At 59.5% G+C, this 24,261-nt stretch overlaps 1 protein-coding gene across 13 annotated transcripts; it reads left to right on the top strand.

Moving 5' to 3' along the window:
• The first annotated feature begins 1,729 nt into the window (after positions 1-1,729).
• Positions 1,730-23,920, top strand: TMEM150A (transmembrane protein 150A). Of its 13 annotated transcripts, none has more exons than XM_073324798.1 (8): positions 1,735-2,013; positions 9,776-9,964; positions 13,767-13,814; positions 14,410-14,496; positions 17,206-17,273; positions 21,867-21,994; positions 22,485-22,662; positions 23,623-23,920. In XM_073324798.1, exons 2-8 carry the CDS (start codon positions 9,900-9,902, stop codon positions 23,862-23,864), a joined length of 816 nt encoding a protein of 271 aa, XP_073180899.1. In that variant the 5' UTR covers positions 1,735-2,013; positions 9,776-9,899; the 3' UTR covers positions 23,865-23,920. The 13 variants fall into 13 exon arrangements, with proteins under 13 accessions (XP_073180905.1, XP_073180899.1, XP_073180902.1 ...); XM_073324800.1 differs by lacking the exon at positions 1,735-2,013 and adding an exon at positions 8,692-8,775 and having other exon boundaries at positions 14,437-14,496; XM_073324797.1 differs by lacking the exon at positions 1,735-2,013 and adding an exon at positions 8,692-8,775.
• The last annotated feature ends 341 nt before the right edge of the window (positions 23,921-24,261 follow it).

Here is a 24,261-nt window from a genome sequence, read left to right as displayed (position 1 = left end):
CCCAACAGAATACACCCTACCCCATGTACATTTCCCCAAAATGCCCCCCCTTTGCAATAGGCCATTGATCCTGCTCCTCCATAGTCATAGAAGAGGGGCACATCCATATTCCTCCTCTGGATATGCAACTGCTTAATGTGATGACAGTCCAATTTACCCCACTGCACCCTCCCCCCCCACCTATTTGCTAGTGGCTCCCAACGCGCTCTCCCTTCCCTAGTTACTCCCATAGGATTCAAGGGAATCACCTTATTTGCATTTCCTTCTCAAGGTATCATAGTAACAATTACACAAGAACTGTCCCCACAGGTCGGGGATGTTATTTTCCAGGTAGATGGGTATGTTTTTGCAATTGTGAATAAATATGGGCTAGCCTCCCGATTTAATACTGAAGGCCATTGTTCTGACCAAGCGTCTCTCATAATAGCCATCAACATTATTAACTGAGCATTTTGAGTACCTACACACACTTCTCCCCATGTTAGCCTTCTGAAGCCATCCCCACCCATGTCACCAAGTCCCCTGCCCAGTGAGTTAACTGCAAGTTTACCTCGACTGTGTCCTCCACCCTGTGGCAACTGCCAATACTTGCTGTGCCTTTAATTCATTAATTTGTTGTTGAAATAAGAGGGATTTTGTGGTGAGGAATGTGGCCTGATCCACTCCTCATTATCTGGTTTACATGGCTGGCAGGAATGGGGCAAGGCCCCTGACCCCAGCACTCAGCAGAGAGAAGGGTCGCCGCTGGCGTGACCGGAAGAAGATCTCGCCCACACAGAGCTGGTGGCATGGGGAAGCACTGAGATTGGGTGGGTCCTTTCCAGCCTCTCCGAGAGGTGGAAAGCTTCTGGGCCAGACATGCCAAACCTTAGGGAAAAAAAGCAGAAATTGGGCTTGTTTTTGTCTTAATTGGCTTGTGAGTTGCTTGTTGGCTTGTAGCTTGTTTGGCTTGTAGCTTGTTGCTTCTTTTTTTGATTAGCTCCTGGCAAGCAGGGGCAAGAGGCAAGCAGAGGAGAGAGTCAGGGGTGCAGAGCGGGCCCACCACAGACCCAGACTGCATGTCAGGGGGATCTAGTCACATAGAGTGTTGGGGTTCTTGGGGATTGGCCTGTGTTGGCCTTGTCTTGAAATGGGAGTAGCTTGATTTTTGGCTTATTGTGACAGTCGGGGTGCTTATTTACCACGTGAAAGTTGGCAGCTGTGTTCTGGGCTGATCCACTGCCAGGCTGTTTGTCTGGGGACGGTTGGATACATCGGGGCGGAGGGAAGCCAGCAGCCAATGGTGCACAATGCGAGCAGGGCACCCCGGAATGCATGGCAGGGCCAGGGACACAAGCCCTGCGCAGCCCCCACCCAGTAATATCTGTTCTTCTCCGAGTGCTTGCTCGTATCGATTCCAATTAGGGGTGCGCGCTGCGTGCACGGCCGTCGGAGGATTTTTACCCTAGCAACACCCGGTGGGTTGGCTCTGGAGCCCCCTGTGTACGGGGAGACTTTGGCAAACCAGTAAAGCGCCTGAAACCACTATGGCTTATTGCTAAAGGCAGCCAAGCCAGCAGGCTGTAAATTGGCCATTCAGCACTCTCAGTTTGACCAAGGCAGGAGTGGGGGGGGGGGGAGTTTTGGGTGCCACAGAAAGGGCAGCTTGACCCCGTGTCCTTCCTGATAAGAATTGTGTTGAAGTGGCTGATACATGCATTTTTGAAGAGCAGGATGTGCCCCAGGAATGTCTATTGGGGCCTCAAGGCTGCAAACTCTGGAAAAACCCACACCTGGTTAATCGATAATCAGAAGGAACCTCTTGCTTGACTATTGAAACTGCTTACTTAACAAGTTTTCTTTAAGGGACATGTCATTCTATTACTAATGTATAAATAAGCGGGGAAAGTTTGAGGTAGTTGGACTCCTTTTGGACTCTCCCTCTGGATACATCTTGCAGTCCCCACCTGCAGACGGAAGATTTGGCCACCGGAAGCCTGCCGCTCTGCCACTCGAGAGCCACACTCAGCTTTGGTAATTATCAAGGGTTGGGTGTGTTTTACTAACTTTTTGCAGACGTGTGTAAGTGCTTGAGACTAAGTAAAGTTTAGCTTTAAGTGAAAGCACTCGTGTTGTCCTGTTTGTGCCAGCCATCTATCGGTCGGATGGCCGTGTCTCCCCTGATTTATTCCCTGACACCACCTCACACCGAGTAAAAGTTACCAAGAGCTTTGGGTTGAAAGAACCCCGGGTAACACCTGGAGTGGTGCCTTCATGGCGCTCGATATATACCCCAGCCGCCCCAGCGCCCCTCAGTTCCTTCTTACTGCCCGTGACAGTCGTTGGAACTGTGGAGTCCTGCTTCGTTGCTCTCCACTCTCCTTAGCGTATGCCTCATAGTTTTGCTAATAGTTCATAGTTAATAGTTGTAGTTACAGTGTTTAATAGTTATAGTTGTTAGTGTTAGTAGGGTTTCCCCTCCTCCCTGATTCTTCTCTCGGGCTCATGGCCAAGGCTCCGGGATTCAAGCCCTGCGGTTCCTGCTCTAAGCCCAGGCCAAAGGGCGACCCCCATGACTCTTGCCTGACGTGTCTGAGGGAGCCTCATAGAATCACAGAATATCAGTCCTGGAAGGGACCTCAGGAGGTCATCTAGTCCAACCCCCTGCTCAAAGCAGGACCAATCCCTAATTTTTGCCCCAAATCCCCAAATGGCCCCCTCAAGGATTGAACTCACAACCCTGGGTTTAGCAGGCCAATGCTCAAACCACTGAGCGATCCCTCCCCCCCAAGCAGAGAAGTGCAGGATCTGCAAAGGGTTTTGTCCCTGGACTAGGAAGGAGCGGGACTTTCGTTTAAAACAGCTCCTCTTAGCCCTCAGCCTGCAGCAGCGCGCCAAGATCCAGCATCGAGCGCTTCGGGGCACGGCACTCCAGGGGCAGCGGTAGGAACGGCACCGCGGTTGGACTCTGACCAATGTTCCCTCTAATTTTTGACAGGCTGTGTGCGCAAAAGAATTTTTCTGTGCAAATGTTTGTGCACGTGGTGTTTTGCCATGTGTGCGGGGTTTGGGATCTGTGTGCGCACAGCTTAGAGGGAACAGCGACTCTGACCGAGACCCGCAGCACAATGTTCCCCGGCACCATCAGCCCAGCACCGCTCCCATTCTCCTGGCCAGAAGCGGCACCGGAAACCGGAAAAGACTGGCCCACCTCAGCAAAGACCAGCCTCCCTGGAACCGCCCGCGGAGACACATCCCGCAAGGGAGCGTCTAGGGGACAACCTGCGGCTTTGGCACCGTTGACTCCAGCACCAAGGTCAGAGCTGTTGAGTCCGGTGCCCCTGGACTCCCCGACTTGCAGCGTGGTTGAGGTCCGGTTGCTCTCTACCCCAGATACCTTCGCGGCTGCAAGGGATCTTATTGCCTTGACAGTATCGGCGTTCCCGTGGCACCATCCAGGGGCAAGCCAGCGCTCATCCACCCGCCGGCGCCGTCGGTCGAGCTGCGACACCGATCCCATTCTCGGTACCGTTCCCGCTCCCGACGCCGCTCGCAGTCCTGCTCTCCGTCGCGACGCCAGTCGTACTCGCGGAACCGGTCATACTCACGACCCCGCTCAAACTCCCAACACCGGTCTCGGCACCGCTCCATCCGCCGTCAAGGAGCAGATCCCGGACCCAACGCCGCTCTCGACGCCGGTCATCATCTCGGCCCAAGTCCAGATCCAGGTACTGTTCCAGATTCCAGTACTGGTCCAGGTCGCGGCACTGTTCCCCAGCATCGCGGCACCACTCTCCATCGCCTCATCAACATGGCTTGGCGCAGATCCGCTCGGCAGCCCCTTGGCCATCACGTTCCGCTTCTCGTTCTTCAGGATCGGAGGCGGGGTCGCGTTTCTTGGAACACCGCCATTTGGACCACAGCCACCTGGACTCAGGGGCCGGACATTGGCAGGTCAGGAGCAAGGTCCTGCTCAAGAGTCCACTCAATGGCTGTTCTGGATGCCCTGGGCGTACCACCAGGCCCAGGGTGCTCCGTCTGGGACTTCTCAATCAGCCCTGTCCAAGCCATGAGTACAAGAGGATACTGCCAGCCAACCTGCCCTTGGAAGTATGGAGACCATGATGGCTTCTCTCCCTGCTTCAGGTCTCCCTCCAACTCAGGGAGGTTGCTGGCCCTGAGGTCGCTGGCCCAGCTCCGCAAGAGGCCCCAGATGACCCTCTTCCTCCTGTGGCCTCCTCCTCACCCAACGAGGCAGTGGCGGGCACTGAAGTATCGGGTCCCCCTTTGATAGACCTCCGCGCCCACCAGGACCTCCTGCGCAGGGTGGCGCGGAATATGAGCCTGCAGGCAGAGGAACTCCATGCTGAAGTTCAAGGAGTTAGTACCTCCTGAGTCCAGAGAGGAGTTTGGGGCTTTAGCAGAAGAGGGCAAAACAGTGGCACAGACCTCGTTGCAGGACTCGCTGGATGCTGCGGACTCCGCCGCACATACTTTGTCCTCAGGGATCACAGTGAGGCGTATCTCCTGGCTGCAAGCCTCCGGCCTGCCACCGGAACTTCAGCAAACATTGCAGGACCTCCCCTTTGATGGAGCGTGCCTGTTTTCAGAAAAGACCAATTCAAGGCTACAGAGCCTTAAGGACTCAAGAGCGATAACGAAGTCCCTGGGCATGCACACACCAGCTACCCAGCGGAAACCCTTCAAAGCCCAGCAGCCTCCACAGCGCTCCGATCCCCCTCTTTGGCCGAGGCAGGAATTTTATAGGAGATGGGGGAAAACCCCCAACCACCAGTCCGGGCAGGGCCAGGGCCTATCCAAGCCCTCGACAGTTCAAAACAAACCTTTTGAAGGGACGCCTGAGGACAATGTACCTGACCGTGTTCAGGATCCTATCCCACCTTTCTTGAATCATTTATCCTGTTTCCACCGTGCTTGGTCTCACATAACCATGGATCATTGGGTCCTCCGCACAGTGGAAGCGGGATATTCTCTCCAAATTTCTTCCTCCCCACCCTCCTCCCCCGTCTCTCTTCAGGGACCATTCTCACAAGCAACTCCTTATTCAGGAGGTTCAGACACTCCTCGCCATGGGGGCTATCGAGGAGGTTCCGAGGAAACTAAGGGGCAGGGGGTTTTACTCCTGATATTTCCTAATCCCCAAGGCAAAGGGCGGGCTTTGGCCCATTCTGGACCTGCACGGAGTCAACAAGTACATGGTAAATTTGAAGTTCCGCATGGTCTCCTTGGGCACCATTATACCTTCCCTGGATCCTGGAGACTGGTGCGCAACCCTCGACATGAAGGATGCGTATTTCCACTTAGCGATTCATCCAATGCACAGACTCTTCCTCCGCTTTGTGGTCAACCACGAACACTATCAGCTCCTGGCCCTTCCCTTTGGTCTCTCTACGGCCCCCTGGGTGTTCACCAAATGTATGGCAGTCGTGGCGGCCTTCCTTTGTCGACGACGGATGCAGGTATACCCTTACCTCGATGACTGGCTTATGCGGGGGCGCACCAGAGAACAGGAGTCCCACCTTAGTTTGGTCTCGGACACGTTTTGTCCGTTAGACCGCCTCCTCAACGTGGCAAAGTTGACACTAGAACTGACCCAGAGAATAGAATTCATCAGGGCAGTCCTGGACTCTGTGCAGGCTCGAGCTCTCCTGCCAGACTCTCGTTTCCAAGCTATAGCGAGCCTCATCCGGAGCCTTCAGAGCTTCCCAACCTCATCGGCAAGAAGTTGCTTGAGTCTTTTAGGACATATGGCTTCCTGCACGTACGTGACCATGCATGCCAGACTTCGACTACGCCCATTACAAGCCAGGCTGGCATCAGTCTATCGCTCAGGTCGAGACAGCCTGAACTTGGTGGTCACCATCCCAGAGCAGATCCTAGCTTCCCTCCACTGGTGGCTAGATCCTCAGGTGCTATGTGAAGGAGTCCCCTTCCACAACCCTCAGCCCTCCTTGTCCCTCGTCACAGACACATCAGCCCTGGGATGGGGCGCCCACCTCAAGGACATTCAGACACAGGGCCTATGGCCCCCGTCTGCACTCTTCCTTCATATCAACCTCCTGGAGCTGATGGCGGTACGCCTTGCCTGTCAAGCCTTCCAGGATCAGCTGTAGGGTCATTGTGCGGCCGTCCTCACAGACAACACCATGGCCATGTTCTCCATCAACAAACAAGGGAGGGCCCGTTCCTCTGTCAGGAGGCCATTCGACTGTGGGAATTCTGCATAGCCCACTCTATTCACTTGGTGGCATCCTTTCTACCCGGGGTCCAGAACACGCTGGCGGACCACCTGAGCAGGTCCTTCCGCTCCCATGAGTGGTCACTTTCGACCAGATGTCATCCACCCCATCTTCCGAAGGTGGGGGTTTCCCCAGGTCGACCTGTTCGCCTCCCGCAGCAATCGGAAATGCCCGGCTTTCTGCTCCCTCCAAGGCTGCTCCCCGGGCTCTCACAGACGCCTTCTTGCTCCTGTGGATGGGTCGACTATTTTACGCCTTTCCCCCTTGTGCACAGGGTCTTGCTCAGAGTGCGCAGGGACAGGGCGCGAGTGAGTCTGGTGGCTCCGGCGTGGCCCAGATGGCACTGGTTCACTGTGCTGTTGGAGCTCTCTGTGGACACTCCAGTCCCATTGCCGCCTCTTCCCGACCTGATTACTCCGGATCACGGTCGCCTCTGCCATCCCGACCTGCGATCTCTCCACCTCACGGCATGGATGCTGCGTGGCTGAACCCTTCAGAACTTCTCTGTTCGGAATCGGTACGGCACGTGCTGATGGGCAGCAGGAAGCCCTCCACTCGGGCCACATATACAGCTGAGAAGAAGCAGTTTTCATGCTGGTGCACTCAGCACAACACCCCCCTCTCCAAGCGTCCGTGCCACTCATTTTGGAGCATCTCCTGGACCTAAAACAGCAGGGCCTGGTGGCATCCTCTGTCAGAGTTCACCTGGCGGCCATCTTGGCTTTACACCCGGGTGCAAATGGCCGCTCTGTCTGCGTCAATCCCATGGTTGGCAGGTTCCTCAAGGGCCTGAACCATCTCTACCCACAGGTTCGAAAGCCCCACATGAGACCTTAACCTGGTCCTCTCCAAATTCATGGGGTCCCCGTTCGAGCCGCTAGTCACCTGCTCTCTTTTATACCTCTCCTGGTAAACGGCTTTCCTTGTTGCTATCACGTCGGTGAGGCGTGTCTCTGAGCTCAGAGCCCTTACCTTGGAACCACCCTACATGATCTTCCATAAAGATAAGGTGCAGCTTTGGCCTCACCCGGCCTTTCTTCCCAAGGTGGCATCTGCCTTCCATATCAGCCAGGACATTTTTCTTTTGTTTTTTTATCCAAAACCGCACGCCAGTCACCAGGAACAGCAGCTGCACTCCCTTGATGTCCGTAGGACCCTTGCCTTCTACGCTGAGCGTATGAAGCCATTCAGGAAAACGACCCAGCTCTTTGTTGCGGTGGCGGACCGGAGGAAGGGCCTCCCGGTCTCCTCTCAGCGGATCTCTTCATGGATCACGTCCTGCATCTGTGCTTGCTATGATCTGGCCGGTGTTCCGACCCCGCCTCTCACTGCTCACTCCACAGGGGCCCAGGCCTCGGTGGTGGCTTTTCTGGCCCAAGTGCTGATCCAGGAGATCTGCAGAGCCGCAACTTGGTCCTTGGTACACACTTTTGCTTCGCACTATGCCATCATCCGGCAGGCCAGAGGCGATGTGGCGTTTGGTACAGCAGTCCTACAATCCACGTTGCTTCACTCCGACCCCACCGCCTAGGTAGGGCTTGGGAGTCACCTAATTGGAATCGATATGAGCAAACACTCGAAGAAGAAAAAACGGTTATTCACCATTGTAATGGTTGTTCTTCGAGACGTGTTGCTCACGTCCATTCCAAACCCGCCCCCCTTCCCCTCTGTCGGAGCAGCCGGCAAGAAGGGAACTGAGGGGGCGCTGGGTCGGCTGGGGTATGTAGCGAGCGCTATGAAGGTGCCTCGCCAGGGGGCTCCACAGCCGACCCACCGGGTGTTGCTAGGGTAAAAATTCTCCAACGGCCGTGCACGCGGACACCCATTTGGAATCGGTATGAGCAGCACATCTCGAAGAACAACCGTTACAACGGTGAGTAACCGTCTTTTTCTCCTTTTCCTGAATCTGTGTGGGACACGAACACCGCCCCCCACAGCCCGGGCTCCTGAGCTCAGCCCTCCAAGGCCTGGGCTCAGCCCAGATCCAGGATTTGGATCCTGAGCTGGGACCTCTAATTCAGGACTTGGACCTGTGGCAGGACCCTTGGCCCTGACCAGGGAACCTCCAGTATTACCCCCCACCCCAACCTGTGCCGAGGACAGGACTCGAACCTGCAACGAGGGAATTCCCGAGGGAGGGGGACCATTGACTCCCCCTCCCCATCTCAGAGATGGGTCAGTCCAGCCTGACCCCCTATCATTCAAACGTCAAACCCCGCCCCTTCTCAGGGATCCTTGTCCGTCGCAGAAGCCCCGCCCCGTCCAGTGGAGCTGTGCTCTAGCCCCGCTCCATTCTATTGGGCGGGGCGGGGCGGGGCGGGGCCGGCGTTCGGCCCGTCCCGGCTGCCGTCGCTTCGCGCGGCATGGCGGGAGTTGTAGTCCTGTGCTGGGGGTGGCTCGGAAACCACAGCCCCCGTCGGGCCTTGCGCGCCGCGGTCAGCTGCGCGGGGGCGGGGCCGGCCTGGCCCGTTCCAGGTCCGTGTGGAGCCGGCGGCTGCGGCGCGGTGGGGCCGGGCCGGGCCGGGCCGGGGAGCGGGTGAGAGGCGCCCCCGCCCGAGGAGCCGCGCTTGGCCCGGGCCCCCCTACCTGCCCCTCCCCCCCGGCGCCGGCTCTCCCCCCCGGGCTCTCCGAGCGCGCGCGGCGGGGTCTGGCCCGGGCCCGAGGATAACCCGCCCCGGGGCCGGCGGGCGGGCGGGCTGAGGCTCTGTCTCGGCGGGCGCGTGGCGGTCCCGCTGCTCGGGGGGTCCCTCGGGGCGGGGCGGGGGCGGGGCCCTGCGTCTGCCCCGGCCGCCGTGGCTCGAGCGCTGTTCTCCCGGGCCGGCCGGAGCCCCGCGCCAGCGAGCCCGTGTCCTTGAACCCCTGCGCCTGGGGAGGGTGCTGAGCCCTTGGCTTGGACGCCAGCAGCGGGGCGGGGAGGCGAATGTCCTGCTTCCGTGGCTGGGTGTGCACAAGGAGCTGGAAGGAGGAGGAGGAGGGTTGGGGGGGCCTGTAGCTTGGGGGGGGGCTCAGTGGCAGGGGGCTGTGTCGGGGGAAGAGGGGTGTTGTATCAGAATGTGGCCACGCAGCCGCAGCGCAAAGCGGGGCACCCAGGAGCACAGGGGAAGGCTGGGCTGGAAGAATCTGCAGCTGTCCTATGCCCAAGAAGTGGCTCCCTACCCCTGATGTCTGCTGCCCTCCTGTGACGCTTGCCATGTGTCCCAGCATTGGCCCGCATTGTGCCCTGGGTGCAAGGTCATGGGTGACTGGGGGAGGGCTTTGTAGTGCTACCAGGGACTTTCACTAAGTGCCAGGAGGTGGGAGAGCAGCGGTGCAGTGCGGTGCTGTGTGCATTGGCTAAAGCTAGGGGGTGGGCCTGGGGACTCCTGGGGGGGTGGGATGACGGACACTAGCTGTCCAAGGGACGTGGCTATTAAAGAGGAAAATGGTCCCAACCTGAGGGGCTCCAAGGCAGGTGACATCCCCCCAGCTGTGTAACAATGGGTCTGGCTGCTGCTGGTTGACATCTGCCCCCCTCTCTCTCTCTCTCTCTCTTCCAGGCAGGTGCCTTCTGATGGTTCCGAGTGGAGGCCTTGGGTTGTAGCTGGTGCCCACCCATTCCCCCCCCTTCCCTCGTCTCTGAGCCCCCCCCCACCCCCACATGTTCTGTACCTGGACTCCCTAATGACAGCCTGGATCATCCTCCCCATTAGCCTGTCCACCTTCTCCATCACCGGGATATGGATCGTGTAAGCAGCCACTTCGCTCTGATTTGTGTACTGACGGGGGGAGAGTTAACCAATGGGGGCTGGGATCTGGCTAGTGAACGGGGTGCTCCAATAGCCCATGAGATTGGGTGGCTAGTCCATGGGCCGCTTCCTCTGACAGTCTAAGCCCAAAACCAAGTGACTTTGAATCCAGTGAAGAGCAGGTTCCTGCCACCTCCTCTCTCTTCTCCTTCCCTGCCCCCACTTTAGTAGCCTCCTATGCTATGAACTGACGGATGCCACCATGTTTTACTTGAGTCTTGGGTTCACTCCAGTTCTGCCCCTTCCTGGTGTAACAGTGGCTGGCGGCTGTCTGGTGTGCCCCCAGCCCAGCTCAGATTCCAGAGTGGCCGCTGTCTGGGGTGCTGGTGGGGGTCATGGAGGGAGCACTGAGGTTTGCTTCGTGATGGGGTGGGGTAAATGGAAAGGTTTGGCAGGACTGGGGTGCAGGACCCCAGGAGCAATTACTTTGGGAGGTGCAGATACCACTGTTCCAATGCTGGGGGCACCTCTGGGACCCCTCTGAGCCCTGCCCCGATGTGATCAGGGCATGAAACTAGCATAAGCTGTGTGATGAATCCTCTGTCACCAGGCTCCATCAGCAGCGAGCCATAGTTACCTGTGGGCCTGGCCAACATCTTGCCACTTCAGTATGTTCCCCTTGGCCCCGTGTCTGACACGGGAGCCTCGGGGGGAGACGGTTAACTGGATCCCCTTTGCACAGGTAAATGGTGGTCACTACAGGGCTCAGCATTCTTGTGTCTGACCCGTGGTATCTGCTGAGTTTGGCTTCAGGACTGGCCTTAGGAGCCCAGAACGGGACTTCCTGCCTGCAGGCTGAGCAGCTCGGGGGCTGTGTTCCAACCCAGGGCAGCAAAGGGTCCACTGACAGCTGCAGTGCTCCCACGGGTGTGGCCCTCTGGCACTTACCCACCCCCTCCCAGTGATGGGGAGCTACCAGCCAGTGTGTTTTCAGGTGGCCCCAAATGCTAGTTGAGCTGGGCGGGGTCCCTCTCCTAATCCTCCTCAAGATAGGGCTGGCTGCTGTGTCTCCCCCACCCCTCCCCACAGTCGTCAGCACGGCTGCCTTGACAATAGCCGCCCTTGTCCTCCTCTCTGAGAGAGCCCAGTGTGTCCCTAACTCACCCTGCAGTACCAGGGTCCAGCCACTGGGGGGACCCGTGTCCGCATCCACAGGGGCAGAGCCAGAATCACCCCAAGCCGTGCTGGGCTGAGTGCCCCTCTGCAGGAGGGGAGCGCCGGGGGGCTGCCAGTGCCAGGGGCAGGATCGAGGGGAAGGGCCTTGCAAAGCTGCCCAGGAAACGGATGGAATTCAGACGCAGAGCGATAACTTAAGCATAAGCCCCTGGATCTGGCTGCTGCCTCACCTACAGGGCCCCCTACCCCATGAGGCCTCCACAGAGCCTACTGGGGCAGGCTGGCAGGCCCGCCGGCCTTCCAGGACCCCCTCACTGCCCCTGAGAGGCTCTTGCGCACACTGGGTGCTTAGAGCAGCCAGCAGTTGTTGCTGATGGCTCCAGCCCTGGCCTGGAGCCTTGGCAGTGAAGGTGACAGCTTGGTTAAAGGCAGGGAGGTGTGAACTCATTATAGATAGTGACCGGAGGCTTGTGCAATTAAGTAGAGGGTAGCTCAGAGCCCCCCATATCTCACCCCCAGCTGCTCCTGGGGTTGGTGAAAGCCCACCCCAGCACACACACGCTCTCCCGGAGGCACTCGGATATTGCAGGGAGTGGGAAGGCTGTGCCAGTTTGGCCCAGTCTGGAGTGGCAGGAGGTCGGGGGGAGGCCCTGCCAGGGCTCAGCACCAGCTGCTCTCACTGACTGTAACTGGAGGTGGGGACTTGGGACCCTGATGGGAAGCAGGGCCGGGTGGGGCGGAGGCAGGAGTGAGGGCCCTCAGCTAGGGGGCCTGGTAGATGCGGTGTCAGGCCAGGCCATCAAGGTCAACCCCATCTGCTCCCCCAGTAAAAGGAGGTATGGGGGCGGGGGGCTGTGCTGGGCAGCTCTGCCCCCAAGTGAGGCAGGGGCCAAAGGTGGCTGGAGGCTCCACAGAGAAGTTTGCCCTTGACTTTGCGTGTCAGGGGACCGCTGACCTTACAGGGTCCTGGGCAAGGAGCGCAGGCCTCCGCCTGCGCCAGGAATGAGCCGAGGCGCCTGCCGGGCTGCCCCGAGCAGTGTGGACACAGGGCGCAGCCCTTGGCCCCTGCTCAGGGAGGGATGGGCAGGGGGTCGCAGGCCGGGAGCTCAGCTGCCCCCCACCAGCTCCCAGGCCTTTCTCGTGCTATCAAACCGTAGTGCCCTAGCCGTGCCAGTGCGGGAGTCGGGCTCCACGAGGGTCATGGCAGCGGCACTGCTGTGCCTTAGAGCTGCCCCCCCAGCCCTGCTCCCCACGGAATAGCCCCTCACCCGCATGTCCTTCCTGCCTTCGCCCACTGGCCTGCCAGACTGGATCAGGCTCTGAGCTGGTGCCCCCAGACCCTCTTCATTCTGCTGCCACCAGGAGCACGAGCACCCCTCTGCAGCCCCTCCCTGCCCCCCCCCCCCACGGTGCTCTTTGCTCTAGGGTGATGGGCACCAGGTGCACAGGGCTGCTGGGCAGGGTCCCCTCACCCAGGGCAACAAAGGGGCTGTTCTGCCCCTCTGTGCCAGGGAGCTGGTCTCTCCACCAAGGCGGTTCTGCCCGGGAGCTGGGGGGGTGGGATCTGGGCTATGTTGTGTGGACGTTCTTGGCGCAGGCCCAGGGAGGATGGCTTGTCCCTGCGCTGGCCCCAAAGGCGGCTGTTGAAGCTAAACAGCTGAGCGTGGCAGCGGACGAAGGGCACATTCCTTCACGTTGTCTTGGCTGCTGCTTGGCCCGGCTCCCCTGCTATCTTCCAGCTGGGCCGAGCGTGTGTCACTCCACCAGCAGCCCAGACACCAGGGCGATCAGAGCCGTCGTGCTGCTGGGGAAGGGGGGGATCGGGAAAGTTGGGGGCCTCTCAGAATCGCTGGTAACTTTCCAACTCCCCACTCGGTCTTGGGGAAGGCAAGAGCCTCCGTGCACCCCATCCCCACGCAGGGTGGCAGCCCGTAAGGAAAGAGCCCAGCGTTTGCAGAGGTCAGGAAAAAATTGTCTCTGTGCCTGTGAGCCAGGGCTGCTTGATGGAGACTCAGGGGGGCAAAGACTGAACCCTCGTGTGCTGTAGCCGGTTGCGCTTCAGCGCAGAGCCCTGACTGGGGTTCAGCGACGGAGCCCCTGGCTGCCAGCGCTGCAGCAAGCTCCAAAGCATGGAGCTGTCTGGTTCCTCCAGCAAAGCGTGAGCCAAGCAGCTCCCTGGGCAGGGCAGAGCAGGGCACTGGCTCATGTCCCTGGAGGGATTTGCAGGGATGAGAGTGGTGGGGCAGAGGTAGCTGGATATTTGGCCTGCATGGCACAGTGGGCAGGGGCTGGCTGTTCCCGTCGCCTGTGTCACGTACCCCCAGGTGGGCTGGATGAGGGGGGCGTGGATCGCAGTGCCAGGTCTCTCAGCCCCGGTGGCTGGCCTTCCCGGTGCTGTGTCCATTCCCAGCACCCCCCAGGCTCTTCAAGGCACCTGTCTGGAGATGGCCCCGTTACCCAAGGCTCGGCTGGGGGCACTGGATGCCTCTCAAGGGGTTCTTAAGTTGGGCTCCCCTGCTCCAGAGGCTGGGGAGGTAAGAAGGCTCCTATGGGACAGGAGGCCGGGTGGGTGCATTAATTCCGCTCACTAGATCAGGTGTCGTGACCCTGGCTCTGCTCCTCGCAGGTACGCCATGGCAGTGATGAACCACCACGTGTGCCCCGTTGAGAACTGGTGAGAGCAGCCCCCCGTCGCTGGCAATGCGCAGGCACTGCGGGCCCCCCCGCTTCCTTCCTTGCCCTGGCCACAGAGTCTCTGCTAACCGGTATGGTCCGGCTCCGGGCCAGCCCCTGTGCTCCAGTCCAGTTCCTTGGCCTGGGTCCAGAGTGCTGCCCCTGGGATGGAGGGAGCAGGGGGTGCCCAGGATGGTCCAGAGCACGGGCTGTAACCTGCCCCTGCCTGCCTAGTGGGTGGTGCCTGGCAGCAACCATGTTAGAAAGGCCCACTGGTGGGGGAAGTAGTCCCTCTGTGCTGCCAGGGGAGGGTGCCAGGGCCTCTGGGCAGCCTGGAGGAGGTGGGGCCATGTCTCCAGGCTCCCAGGACAGGGAGAGGAGCCCCTATGGTCTCCCCTGTGTATGGAGGGCACCATGCCCAGGGATGGGTAATATGGACTATACCACTGCTCGGGGAACTGGCAGGGCAGAGGTCAGTTGCTCCTGCCCCCCATGTCCTTTCCCAATTCTCCCCGCCCCCCCGTGCTGTTCCGGCCCCTTTCATCCCCTTCCTACGCCCCCCTCCCCCTCCCCCCCCATTTACCAATTGGTTTCAGGTCCTACAACGAGTCATGCTCCTCCAGCCCTGTCAAGCATGGCTACCCCAAAAGCTGCTGCACCTTGGAAGATGTCCCTCTGATCAGGTGAGGCTGGAGGGCGGTTGGTGTGATCGGTACCTGGGGCCTGTCGCGCTAGGGGCTGTGTCCCACCCCGAGGAGCTTGCAAGCCACTAGCCCATGAGGCGAGAGGAGCTGCACTCTCTGCCCTAAGTGAGGGATCTTCACAGCTCCCTCACCCCAGGGCAGCCCCAGCCTCGCTGGCTGCCTCACTGTCTGTCTCCTCTTGCCCCCATCCATGTATCACTCAGGGCTGGGGGCGGGAGGCTGTGGTTGCTGTTTGCTGGGCTTTCCGGAAGTGCCAGGCGCCCAGAGGCCTCTGGCAGCATGTGCTGGAATGAGCCGTGGCCAAGACTCCCCAGCCTCCCGCTGCCTTTGTGCAACAGGGAGATGGTGCTGTGGGCCACTCGACCCACAGCTGGGGGGCCCAGATGGACACCCACAGGCCTGATCCCCACCCTGCTAGGTGGGCAGCCAGCCCACCCGAGCTGTGGCATCTCCTCATGCCAAGTCACATGCGGCATGGTGGCGGGGGAGTCAAGGAGAGGATAGAGGAGCAGCACACCTGGGGGGCCCAGGGCCTGGCGCAATGTGTTACAGGTTCCCCCGGGGTGCTACCTGGAGCTGGGGTACCATTGAGCCCTCTGACTCACCAGCCTGGGCTCCCTCTCACCCTGTGCTGCTGTGACAAGCTGCAAAGCCCTCCAGCCTGCACTTTCACCAGCATTCACACAGGTAGGGACACACCCAGCTGCAGTTACATGCAGGCTCTCTAACAGCCAGCCTCCCAGCTTGGGACCCCAGAGCAGTACCATCCTGCCCTGGTCCAATCTGGCCAGTATGTGGGTTTAATACCTGGTCCACCTCTCCCTCAATGTGAAGAGGACCATGCACACTTGTGGTAACCGAGCTGAGATTTTCCCCAGACACCTTAGGCAAATGTACACTGGTTTAGATTAAAACATAAAATAAGTTTAACAACTACAAAAGGATCGATTTTAAGTGATTATAAGTGAGAGCAAACGGATCAAAGCAGGTTACCTGGTAAATAAACAAAACCACAAACTAAGCTTAACACACTAGATAGGTAGGAGATGAATTAGCAAATTCTCGCCCTGAGTGACACAAGCTGGCAGATGCTTAAGGCACAAGCTGCCTTGGCTTTCCCAGGTTTTCATACACAGGGTAGAAATCCCTTAGCCTGGGACCATTACTTCCCCCAGTTCAGTCTTTGTTCCTCAGAGGTTTCCAGGTGTGTTGTTGTAGGCAGAGTGAGGTACCCCCATGTTGTCATTTCCCTCCCTTTATATCTTCTCCCCACTTGCTGGAAAGCTCTTTCTCTGTGACCTGGGTCAAACGGTTCCCATTGTATAGAGCAGGGGTCTCAAACTCAAATGACCACAAGGGCTACATGAAGACTAGTGCATTGGCCCGAGGACTGGGTCACTGACACCCCCTTCCATGAGGCCCCGCCCCGCCTCTTCCCACCCCTTCCCTGAAGTCCCCACCTCAGCTCTGCCCCCTCCCTGCCCCCAGAGGGTGCAGGAGGAGTGTGGGGTGTGGCAGGGGGCTTAGGGCAGGGGGTGTGGTAGGAGGCTCAGGGCAGGGAGTTGGGGTGCAGGAGGGGTGCGGGGTGTTGCAGGAAGCTCAGGGCAGGGAGTGCACAAAGGGTGCGGGTTGGGGTGCAGGGTGTGGCAGGGGGCTTAGGGCAGGGAGTTGGGGTGCAGGAGGGGTTCAGGGTGCAGGCTCCAGCCTGTTACCTGGAGCGGCTCCGGGGTGGCAGTGGTGCGCACCAGGGCCAAGGCAGGCTCCCTGCCTGCCCTGGCCCCGCTCTGCTCCGGGAAGCAGCCAGAACCATGTCCCTGCTGCCCCTGGGGGAGCGGGGCCACAGGGCTCTGTGCACTGCTTTTGCTGCTCCTCCAGGTACCTCCCCCAAACTCACATGGGCTGCAGTTCCCTGCTCCTGGCCAATGGGAGCTGCGGGGGGACCTGGAAGCAATGCATGGAGCCCTCTGCCCTTCCCCCTTCCCCTCCCCAGGGATGTGGTGCCGGCAGCAGCTCACAGCGCCGGGGGGGGGGGGGGGGCAATCTTGGCCCACAGGCTATAGTTTGCCCACCCCTGGCCCAGAGGTAGGCAAGGGGGGGGGTTTGTGGGGAGCTTGGCGGGCCACAGGACATAGCCCCGCGGGCGGCATGTTTGAGACCCCTGGTGCAGAGCTATCTCTGAGAGGTTTCTCTTGCACACAGTTCCTGGGGTAATCCTGGTGCCTGTGTGCATTTTCTCAGTGAGCCATTAGCATTGTTTGCCCTTTTGACTGTTGTACCTGAAAGGCTGCTTGTGGGTGTTTTCAGCCTCACAACACATTTCAGTAGCACGTACCCAGCCCAACCTCATAACTTCACGTAGGACGGTAGCACATACAATCCAACGAGATATGACTGTCTAGCAGATCAAGACTTTTAGAAAGATACCTCACAAGGCGTGCTTGGTGCAAAACATAGCATAATTACATGACAGTGGTGAATACTGGGGTGCCAGGGTGCCACCATACCCAGGAGGCATGTGAGGGCCCAGGAGCCAGGGTGGTGAGATGGGCCCAGGAGCCAGGGCGGTGAGATGGGCCCAGAGGGGTGCTGGAGGGGGGTCACACCCACCCGCTTTCCAAGCCCACCACGGGGACGCGTGCGCTGCTCCAGCCATGTGCTGGCTTTGACGGCTTTCTCCTTGCCCTGCAGTAAGTGTGGCACATACCCCCCTGAGAGCTGCCTCTTCAGCCTTATTGGGAACATTGGGGCTTTCATGGGTAAGTGTCCACCCCACCTGGCCCACTGAGGAGCCAGGTTGTGGAGAGGGCCCCTCTCCTGCACCTGCCTGGGCCTGCTGGCCTCATAGCCCACACCAGGCTTGGCCTCCCTGCTGTGGGGCAGGATCTGGGGCTGCATTTGCTGATCTGGCTCTGTAGAAGGGACCCTTTGCTGTTCTGTCCCCAGGGCTGCCTCTGCATTGGACTGGGGCCCGACCTCCAGGCTGGGCAGACAGCAGATCCCCCCCGGGGCACGGAGTGGGCTGCTCCCTTCCCAAAGCAGCTCAGTGGTGGGTGGAAGGTTTATTTTGCAACATAAGTGCTGGAAACTCTCTGTAAAAATGTTATGCCTGTGGGATATGCTGGGGATCCCCCGGACCAGGGAGTGGGTCCTTCGCTGCCAGTCCTGTGGCCTCAGGAGCCCTCACACCAGCCACTAAGTATAAAGGTCTCACCTTGGCTTCCACTGGCCTGGTTACTCCTTTCATGGTGACCCCAACTGCCCTGCAGGTCCCCCGGCCTCCCCAAGTTCTTAACTACCAGACAGTTTCCCCTTTGATTTGTCACCCCCAGAGGTGTGACTCCAGCTCCCCAGTCACTGTGGGGGACACACTCCCCACAGTTTGCACACCAGCAAGCTGCTTGGGGTGAAAATAACCAGTTGATTTAATAGACTCCCCCCAGATTCAGAGCTGAGATAGTAATGGAGGGAACAAGCTTCCCCTTGCGCAGTCAACATCTGCAGGCTGTCCGCAGATTCCCCACGTGCCCCTGCCCCAGGCTCCAGCGCTCAGGCAGCCCCTCGAGGTCTGGGGACCTTCCACTGTAGAAGGGTGGGGGGGTTTCCCATCAGCCACTATCAATACTCACAGTGTGGGGGAGTGATGAGTTACCCCTGGGGTGCCATCTGGAAGTGGGGTCGCCCTGACCCACCCGCCTGGGCTCCCTTTATATAGTAGTGCTGGGACCAGCCTGTCAGGTCCTCTCCCAGGCTTCAGCACACGCAGAGGTGGGACACACCCAGCTGCAGTACATCTGGGAAAAGGGGTAAACAGGGAGGTGGCCGAATTTGCAGATGATACGAAACTACTCAAGATAGTCAAGTCCCAGGCAGACTGGAAAGAGCTACACAAGGATCTCTCAAAACTGGATGACTGGGCAACAAAATGGCAGATGAAATTCAATGTTGATAAATGCAAAGTGACGCACACTGGAAAAAATCATCCCAACTACACCTATAAAATGGTGGGGTCTAAATTAGCTGTTACCACTCAAGAAAGAGATCTGGGAGTCCATGGGTGGTGGGTATCATAGGCATGGGAAGGCGTTGCCTTCCCAAACAGCCTGCTGTCCCCTGGCCCCAGGGCCAGCTCTAGGCACCAGCAAAACAAGCAGGTGCTTGGGGTGGCATATTTCTAGGGGCGGCATCCCGGTGCTGGCCATGCTGCCCCTCGAAATGTGCCCCAGCTCGCCTCTGCCTGCTCCCCTGAGCGCGCCACCGCCGCTCAGCTTCTCCCCCGTCCCTCCCTCCCTCCCGCCCAGGCTTGCCGCGGGCCAAACAGCTGTTTCACGTGGCAAGCCTGGGAGGGAGTGGGGAGAAGCCGAGCGGCCGCGCGCTCAGGGGAGGCGGCGGTGCGGGAGGGGAGGGGAGCTGGGGCGGGGAGCAGTTCCTCTACCCCCCCCGCCCTGTTACTTCCTGCACTCCTCACTCCCCTCCACTCCGCCTGCTCCCCTGAATGCGCCGCCTCTCCCTCGCCTGACCAGGAGGGGGGAGAAGCGCAGTGGCAGCATGTTCAGGGGAGCAGGCGGAGGGGAGGGGAGCTGTTGCGGGGTGGAGGGGGAGCCACAGGAATCAATGGGAGTGGGGAGAATGCTGCATGCCTGGGGGAGGAGGCGGGGCCGGGGATTTGGGAAAGGGGTTGGGAAGGGGTGGAGTTGGGGTGGAGCCAGGGACGGGGGGGCATGAAGAAAAAGCGAGGGCGGCCAAAAATTGTTTTGCTTGGGGGGGAAATCCTAGAGCCGGCCCTGCCTGGCCCATACTCCACCCCCAGGTCCCATCCCACCTGCTGTTCCCTGGGGCAGGCTGGGGGCCACATCACGCTGCCCATCCTCCTGGGGCCAGGCCTACTCCACCTGCTCAGCGCTGGGGCCAGCAGCTCTGCCAGGAGGTGCCCTCAGGGGCAGGCTGGGGAATGCCAGGCCTGGTGGCGCAGCACTCTGAGTGGGGGCTGGGCTCTGGTGGGCATGGAAGGGGCGGGGCGGGGTTGGGGGCTAGCCTCCCCAAGCCAGGGGTTCACCCACCATCCATGTTGGAGTCCTTGTGGAGAGTTCTCTGCAAACATCCACTCAATGTGCAGCGGCTGTCAAAAAGTGAACAGAATGCTGGGACTTATTAAGAAAGGGCTGGATAATAGGACAGAAAATATCATAGTGCCTCTCTATACATCCATGGTACGCCCACATCTCGAATACTGCGTGCAGATGTGGTCGCCCCATCTCAGAAAAGATATATTGGAATTGGAAAAGATTTGGGAAAAGGCAACAAAAATGATTAGGGGTATGGAACAACTTCCGTATGAGGAGAGATTAATAAGAGTGGAACTTTTCAGCTTGGAAAAGAGACGGCTAAGGGGGGATATGATAGAGTTCTATAAAATCATGACGGGTGTGGAGAAAGTAAATAGGGAAGTGTTATTTACTCCTCATAACACAAGAACTAGGGGTCACCAAATGAAATTAATAGGCAGGAGGTTCAAAACAAAACAAAAGTATTTTTTCACACTGCGCACAGTCAACCTGTGGAACTCCTTGCCAGATGCTATGAAGGCCACAACTATAAACAAAACACGCAAACGAAGCTGAATATACTAATGGGATTGGATATGAGTCGTAATGTCTCATCTCACGTGATAGTTCAAGCAGGCTGCTGAGGGCCAGCTGCACTTGCTTACAGCTTAAAACCCAGGTGTTTCCTTCACAGGCTAAAAATCCCTCCAGCCTGGGTCCAGCCCTTCCCCCCAGTTCAGTCTTTGTTCCTCAGAGTCTCTTGGGGGAAGTCAGTGAAGAACCATGATGATGTCACTCCCCCGACCTTAAATAGCTTTTGCCTGTGGTGGGAACCCTTTGTCTCCAAGCGTGGTTCCCACACCTTGCAGTGGAAAATCACGGGTATGCCAAGGTGGAGTCCAGCACCAGCTGACCTGGTTACATGTCCCTGCAGTGCCGCAGCAGCCATTGCTCAGGGGCCATTTGTAGCATCCTCAGGAAGAGCCCCAGGTGGGGAAAAGCGCCTTCTGAGGCCTATTGTTCTCCCTTCTGATGCATTCATTTGAATGGGCCCTTCCCAGCCAGCCGTCTAGAACAGTGATTTTCAAACTGCCGGTCGGGACCCAGTACTGGGTTGTGGTGGCTCTGGTCAGCACCGCCGACAGGGCCATTAAAAGTCCTACGGGCGGTGCGGCCTGGCTAAGGCAGGCTAGTCCCTACCCGTTCTGACACTCTGCTGCACCCCAGAAGTGGACAGCAGCAGGTCCAGCTCCTAGACGGGGGGCCATGGGGCTCTGCCTGCTGCCCAAGCACCGGCTCCGCGCCGGAACCGGCCAATGGGACCTGGGAGGGGGGCGGTGCCTGCAGGAGAGAGCTGCGTGGAGCTGCTTGTGCGCCTCGGCCAAGGACACGGACCTGCTGCTGGCCGCTTCCAGGGCGCAGCGCGGTCCACGGTGCCAGGACAGGCAGGAAGCCTGCCTCTGCACCCTGGCTGTGCCACTGACCGGGAGCTGCTCAAGATAAGCCTGTGCCCCAATCCCCTGCCCCACCCCTGATCCCCCCAACCCTGGAGCCCCTTCCTGTATCCCAAACCCTTCATCCCTGGCCCCACCCCAGAGCCTGCACCCCCAGCCCAGGGCCGCCCCCTGCATCCCAACCCCTTGCCCCAGCCCTGAGCCCCTCCCACACCCCAAACCCCTCTCATCCCCAGCTCCATTGGGTCGTGGGTATCAACAATTTTCTTCAATTGCGTGTCTGGAAAAAAAGTTTGAAAACTACTGGTCTTTTGCCTAGTGGGCATCCCCAGGTGTAAACACATTTGAAATACAGACAAACAGGCAATGTTTCTCACTTCAGATACAGAAATGATACCTGCACACAAGTAGGATAATCGTATTCAGTAAATCAATAACCTTTCCAATGACACCTCCCATGCTTTATCTTCTATAAAATATATCAGCATTATGCCATAATAATATCGCTATGAAGAATATGGGGTGTGCTGTCACAGGAGCAATCCCTGGTTGTCTCTTTCCAGTGGCTTTCATGGCCCTTGTTGCCTTTCCCTGGGGTCTGCAATGCCTCGTTGCTGCAGCTGGGTTTTGTGAGCACACCTGGCTTCGGGGGGGGGGGGGGCGCTTCCCTCAGCTGGTTGCGAGGTGGGGCTGACTGTTGCCAGCCTGGTTCTCTAGCCCCACACACCTCACGTCAGAGCCACGGCCCAGCCATGCAGCTGGTATCCCAGAGGAGGAGTGCCCCTGGTGTGGGTCTGGGGTCCTCCTGCTGTGAGGTAGCCCCCAGGCCTGCTAATGGCCTGTCTCTCGGCAGTGGTGCTGATCTGCTTCCTGCGCTATGGGCAGCTGATTGAGCAGCGCCACCGGTCCTGGGTCAACACGACGGCGCTCATCGCGGGCTGCACCAACGCTGCCGGCCTCGTTGTGGTTGGCAACTTCCAGGTGGGCTTGGGCCAGCACCCAGCAGAGCCAGGCTTTTCTCCTGCCCTGGTACCCTCAGCCTCCCCTCCCATGGTTGCCATGTGGCCCCTGCCTCCCCTCCCCCAAGCTGGCTGTGATGTCCCTTTGCTGGGGGGAGGCTGCTGCCTCTCTGGCCATGGGGGGTGGGCAGATGCTAGCTCCCCAGAAGGGCTGGCTGAGAAGAGAGGAAGGGGCTTGGTAGCTGTGGAGTGGGGCCTGTCCGGGGCATAGGGGGTGATAGGGAAGGCAGCGCAGAATGGGAGGAGCTACTGGGGTGCAGAAGAAGCAAGCCTGGGATGGGGAGCGGGGTTTGTGCGGGGCCCCCATGGCGGGAGACCAGCCAGGCTGAACTGGTGGTAGGTAGCCGGTTCCCGTGGGGGGGAGGATTGGAGCAGCAGTGAGGGGGGGGGGCTGGAGAGGCTGGAGGGACAGGAATGGACCAGGCTCACTGCTGCCCCTCCCTCTGCTCCAGGTGGACAACGCCAAGTCCCTGCACTACATTGGGGCGGGCATCGCCTTCCCGGCGGGGCTGCTCTTCGTCTGCCTCCAGTGCATCCTCACCTACCACACTGCCGTCAGCGCGCTGGATAGCTGGATGGCACACCTCCGCGTCTCGCTCACCGGCGTGGCCTTCATCTCCCTCGTCCTCAGTATCCTTCTGGCTGCGGGGCTTGCCAGCCGCCCACCCAGCCCCTTCGCATCCAGGCAGGCAGGTGTGGCATGGCATGGGCTCAACATCCAGGAACGTCACCTATGTAACCGTGGGGCTACGTCCTGCAGGCTGCACCAGGGAGCCTGCTGCTGGCTCTGAGTTAACGCAGCGGCCCCAGGTTCGATCCCTGGGCCCGATGCCCCCCCGGCTATCTCATGCCTAGGGAAGATGCTGTCGTGTCCTCAGAGGGCAGGGTAGTTCCCAGGGCTGTAGCAGAACATCAGGATCTCCCTGCTGCAGGGCAGGGGCATCAGCTGGGGCCATGTCTGCTGCTGAAGAGGCTATAAACTGGCAGCCCCTCTCTGAGCCCCACACGAGATGGCCTAGCACAGACACTGGGAAGGGCTGTGGCATACGGTGCCCTCTACAAGTCTGTGCCCACAGCAGGTTGGCTGACCTCCCTGGTGGCAGGGTGCCCCAGCATGCCAGGGGCTGGCCCTCTCCTGCTGTACTGATACATGGCAGGGTCCCCTGCCCCAGGCCTCACCTGTACCCACAGCCTCTAGTGATCAAGGGCTGTGCCACCCTGCAGGCAGCACCGGGTTAAAGATGCTCATTTGCCTGGAGCTAGAGCCACATAACCCTCCCCATGGGCACCTCCTGCATACAGGCTCGGGGGGCGTGAGCTGTAGGATACCCAGGCATGGAGGGAGGATGCCCAGGCTGGGGGCAAGGAAGGGTCATAAGGTTCATGCCAGGTGTGAGCTGGCCCAGGGGGCTCCTGGCATGCATACCCTCCCCTCCTCCTGAAGTGGGGGGCTGACCGCAGTCAGTCCCCGGGGGGGGATGAGGGGAGCTGGTACCCCTTCTCCCCATAGCTGATGGGGGTGGGGGGTCTCTGACTCCACCCCCTGCAGAGGCCACACCCAGTGGGTGCCTTTCCTTAGCCAGCCCCTAGGCGGTGTCTTCTTCATCCACGAGAGCCCCCTGCTGCAGCACCTGGCGGCCGTCTGCGAGTGGGTCTTCGTCATCGACATGCTGGTCTTCTACGGCACCTTCGCCTACGACTTCGGGGCCGTCTCCACCGACACCCTGGTGACGGCGCTGCAGCGGGCCAGCACCCGGGGCTGCAAGTCGCCCGGCGGCAGCAGCACCTCCACCCACCTCAACTGTGCCCCCGAGAGCATTGCCGTGATCTGAGCGGGGGCTCCCCCCTCCTTTATTTTGTACCAAAAAAGAAATTTTTTAAAGGAAAACACATTATTGGGGCTGCCCCCCACAGCAGGGCCCAGCCCAGCAGCACTCCCTGCTGGCCAGCCTGGCTGCTGCATCGACAGCCAGAGGGCACCCTGTGGTGGGGCTGCTAGCCTTCTCCTGCAGGGGCTGGCTCCCGGGGGCCTGCTGGGAACCGCCGGCCCTCACATCCGCTGCAGATCAGACTCCTGCCGGCAGTGGCTGCTCAGGGAAAGGTGACCGGAGCTGGCTGCAGGGCACGACTGCTTATGCTGCTACCCCACTCCGCTGAGGGCTTTACCACCCCAGGCGGGGCAGCCTCTCCTGGGCGGGAGGCCCTCTGCACAGGTTCCCTTACTCAAGC

The sequence above is a fragment of the Lepidochelys kempii genome, chromosome 26, assembly GCF_965140265.1.
Source record: "Lepidochelys kempii isolate rLepKem1 chromosome 26, rLepKem1.hap2, whole genome shotgun sequence".
NCBI lineage: Eukaryota > Metazoa > Chordata > Testudines > Cheloniidae > Lepidochelys > Lepidochelys kempii.
The sequence above is the reverse complement of the archived record's forward strand: the minus strand, read 5'-3'. Positions and strand labels throughout refer to the sequence as shown.

What these genes read in the sequence shown, in the direction of transcription:
- TMEM150A (XM_073324793.1), top strand. Translation starts at nt 12,570, where the DNA reads ATGGGCACCAGGTGCACAGGGCTGCTGGGCAGGGTCCCCTCACCCAGG. An exon ending in GTGTGCCCCGTTGAGAACTG is followed by an intron (nt 13,815 to 14,409) that starts GTGAGAGCAGCC and finishes AATTGGTTTCAG; the next exon opens with GTCCTACAACGAGTCATGCT. An exon ending in CTTCATCTCCCTCGTCCTCA is followed by an intron (nt 22,663 to 23,622) that starts GTATCCTTCTGG and finishes GCCAGCCCCTAG; the next exon opens with GCGGTGTCTTCTTCATCCAC.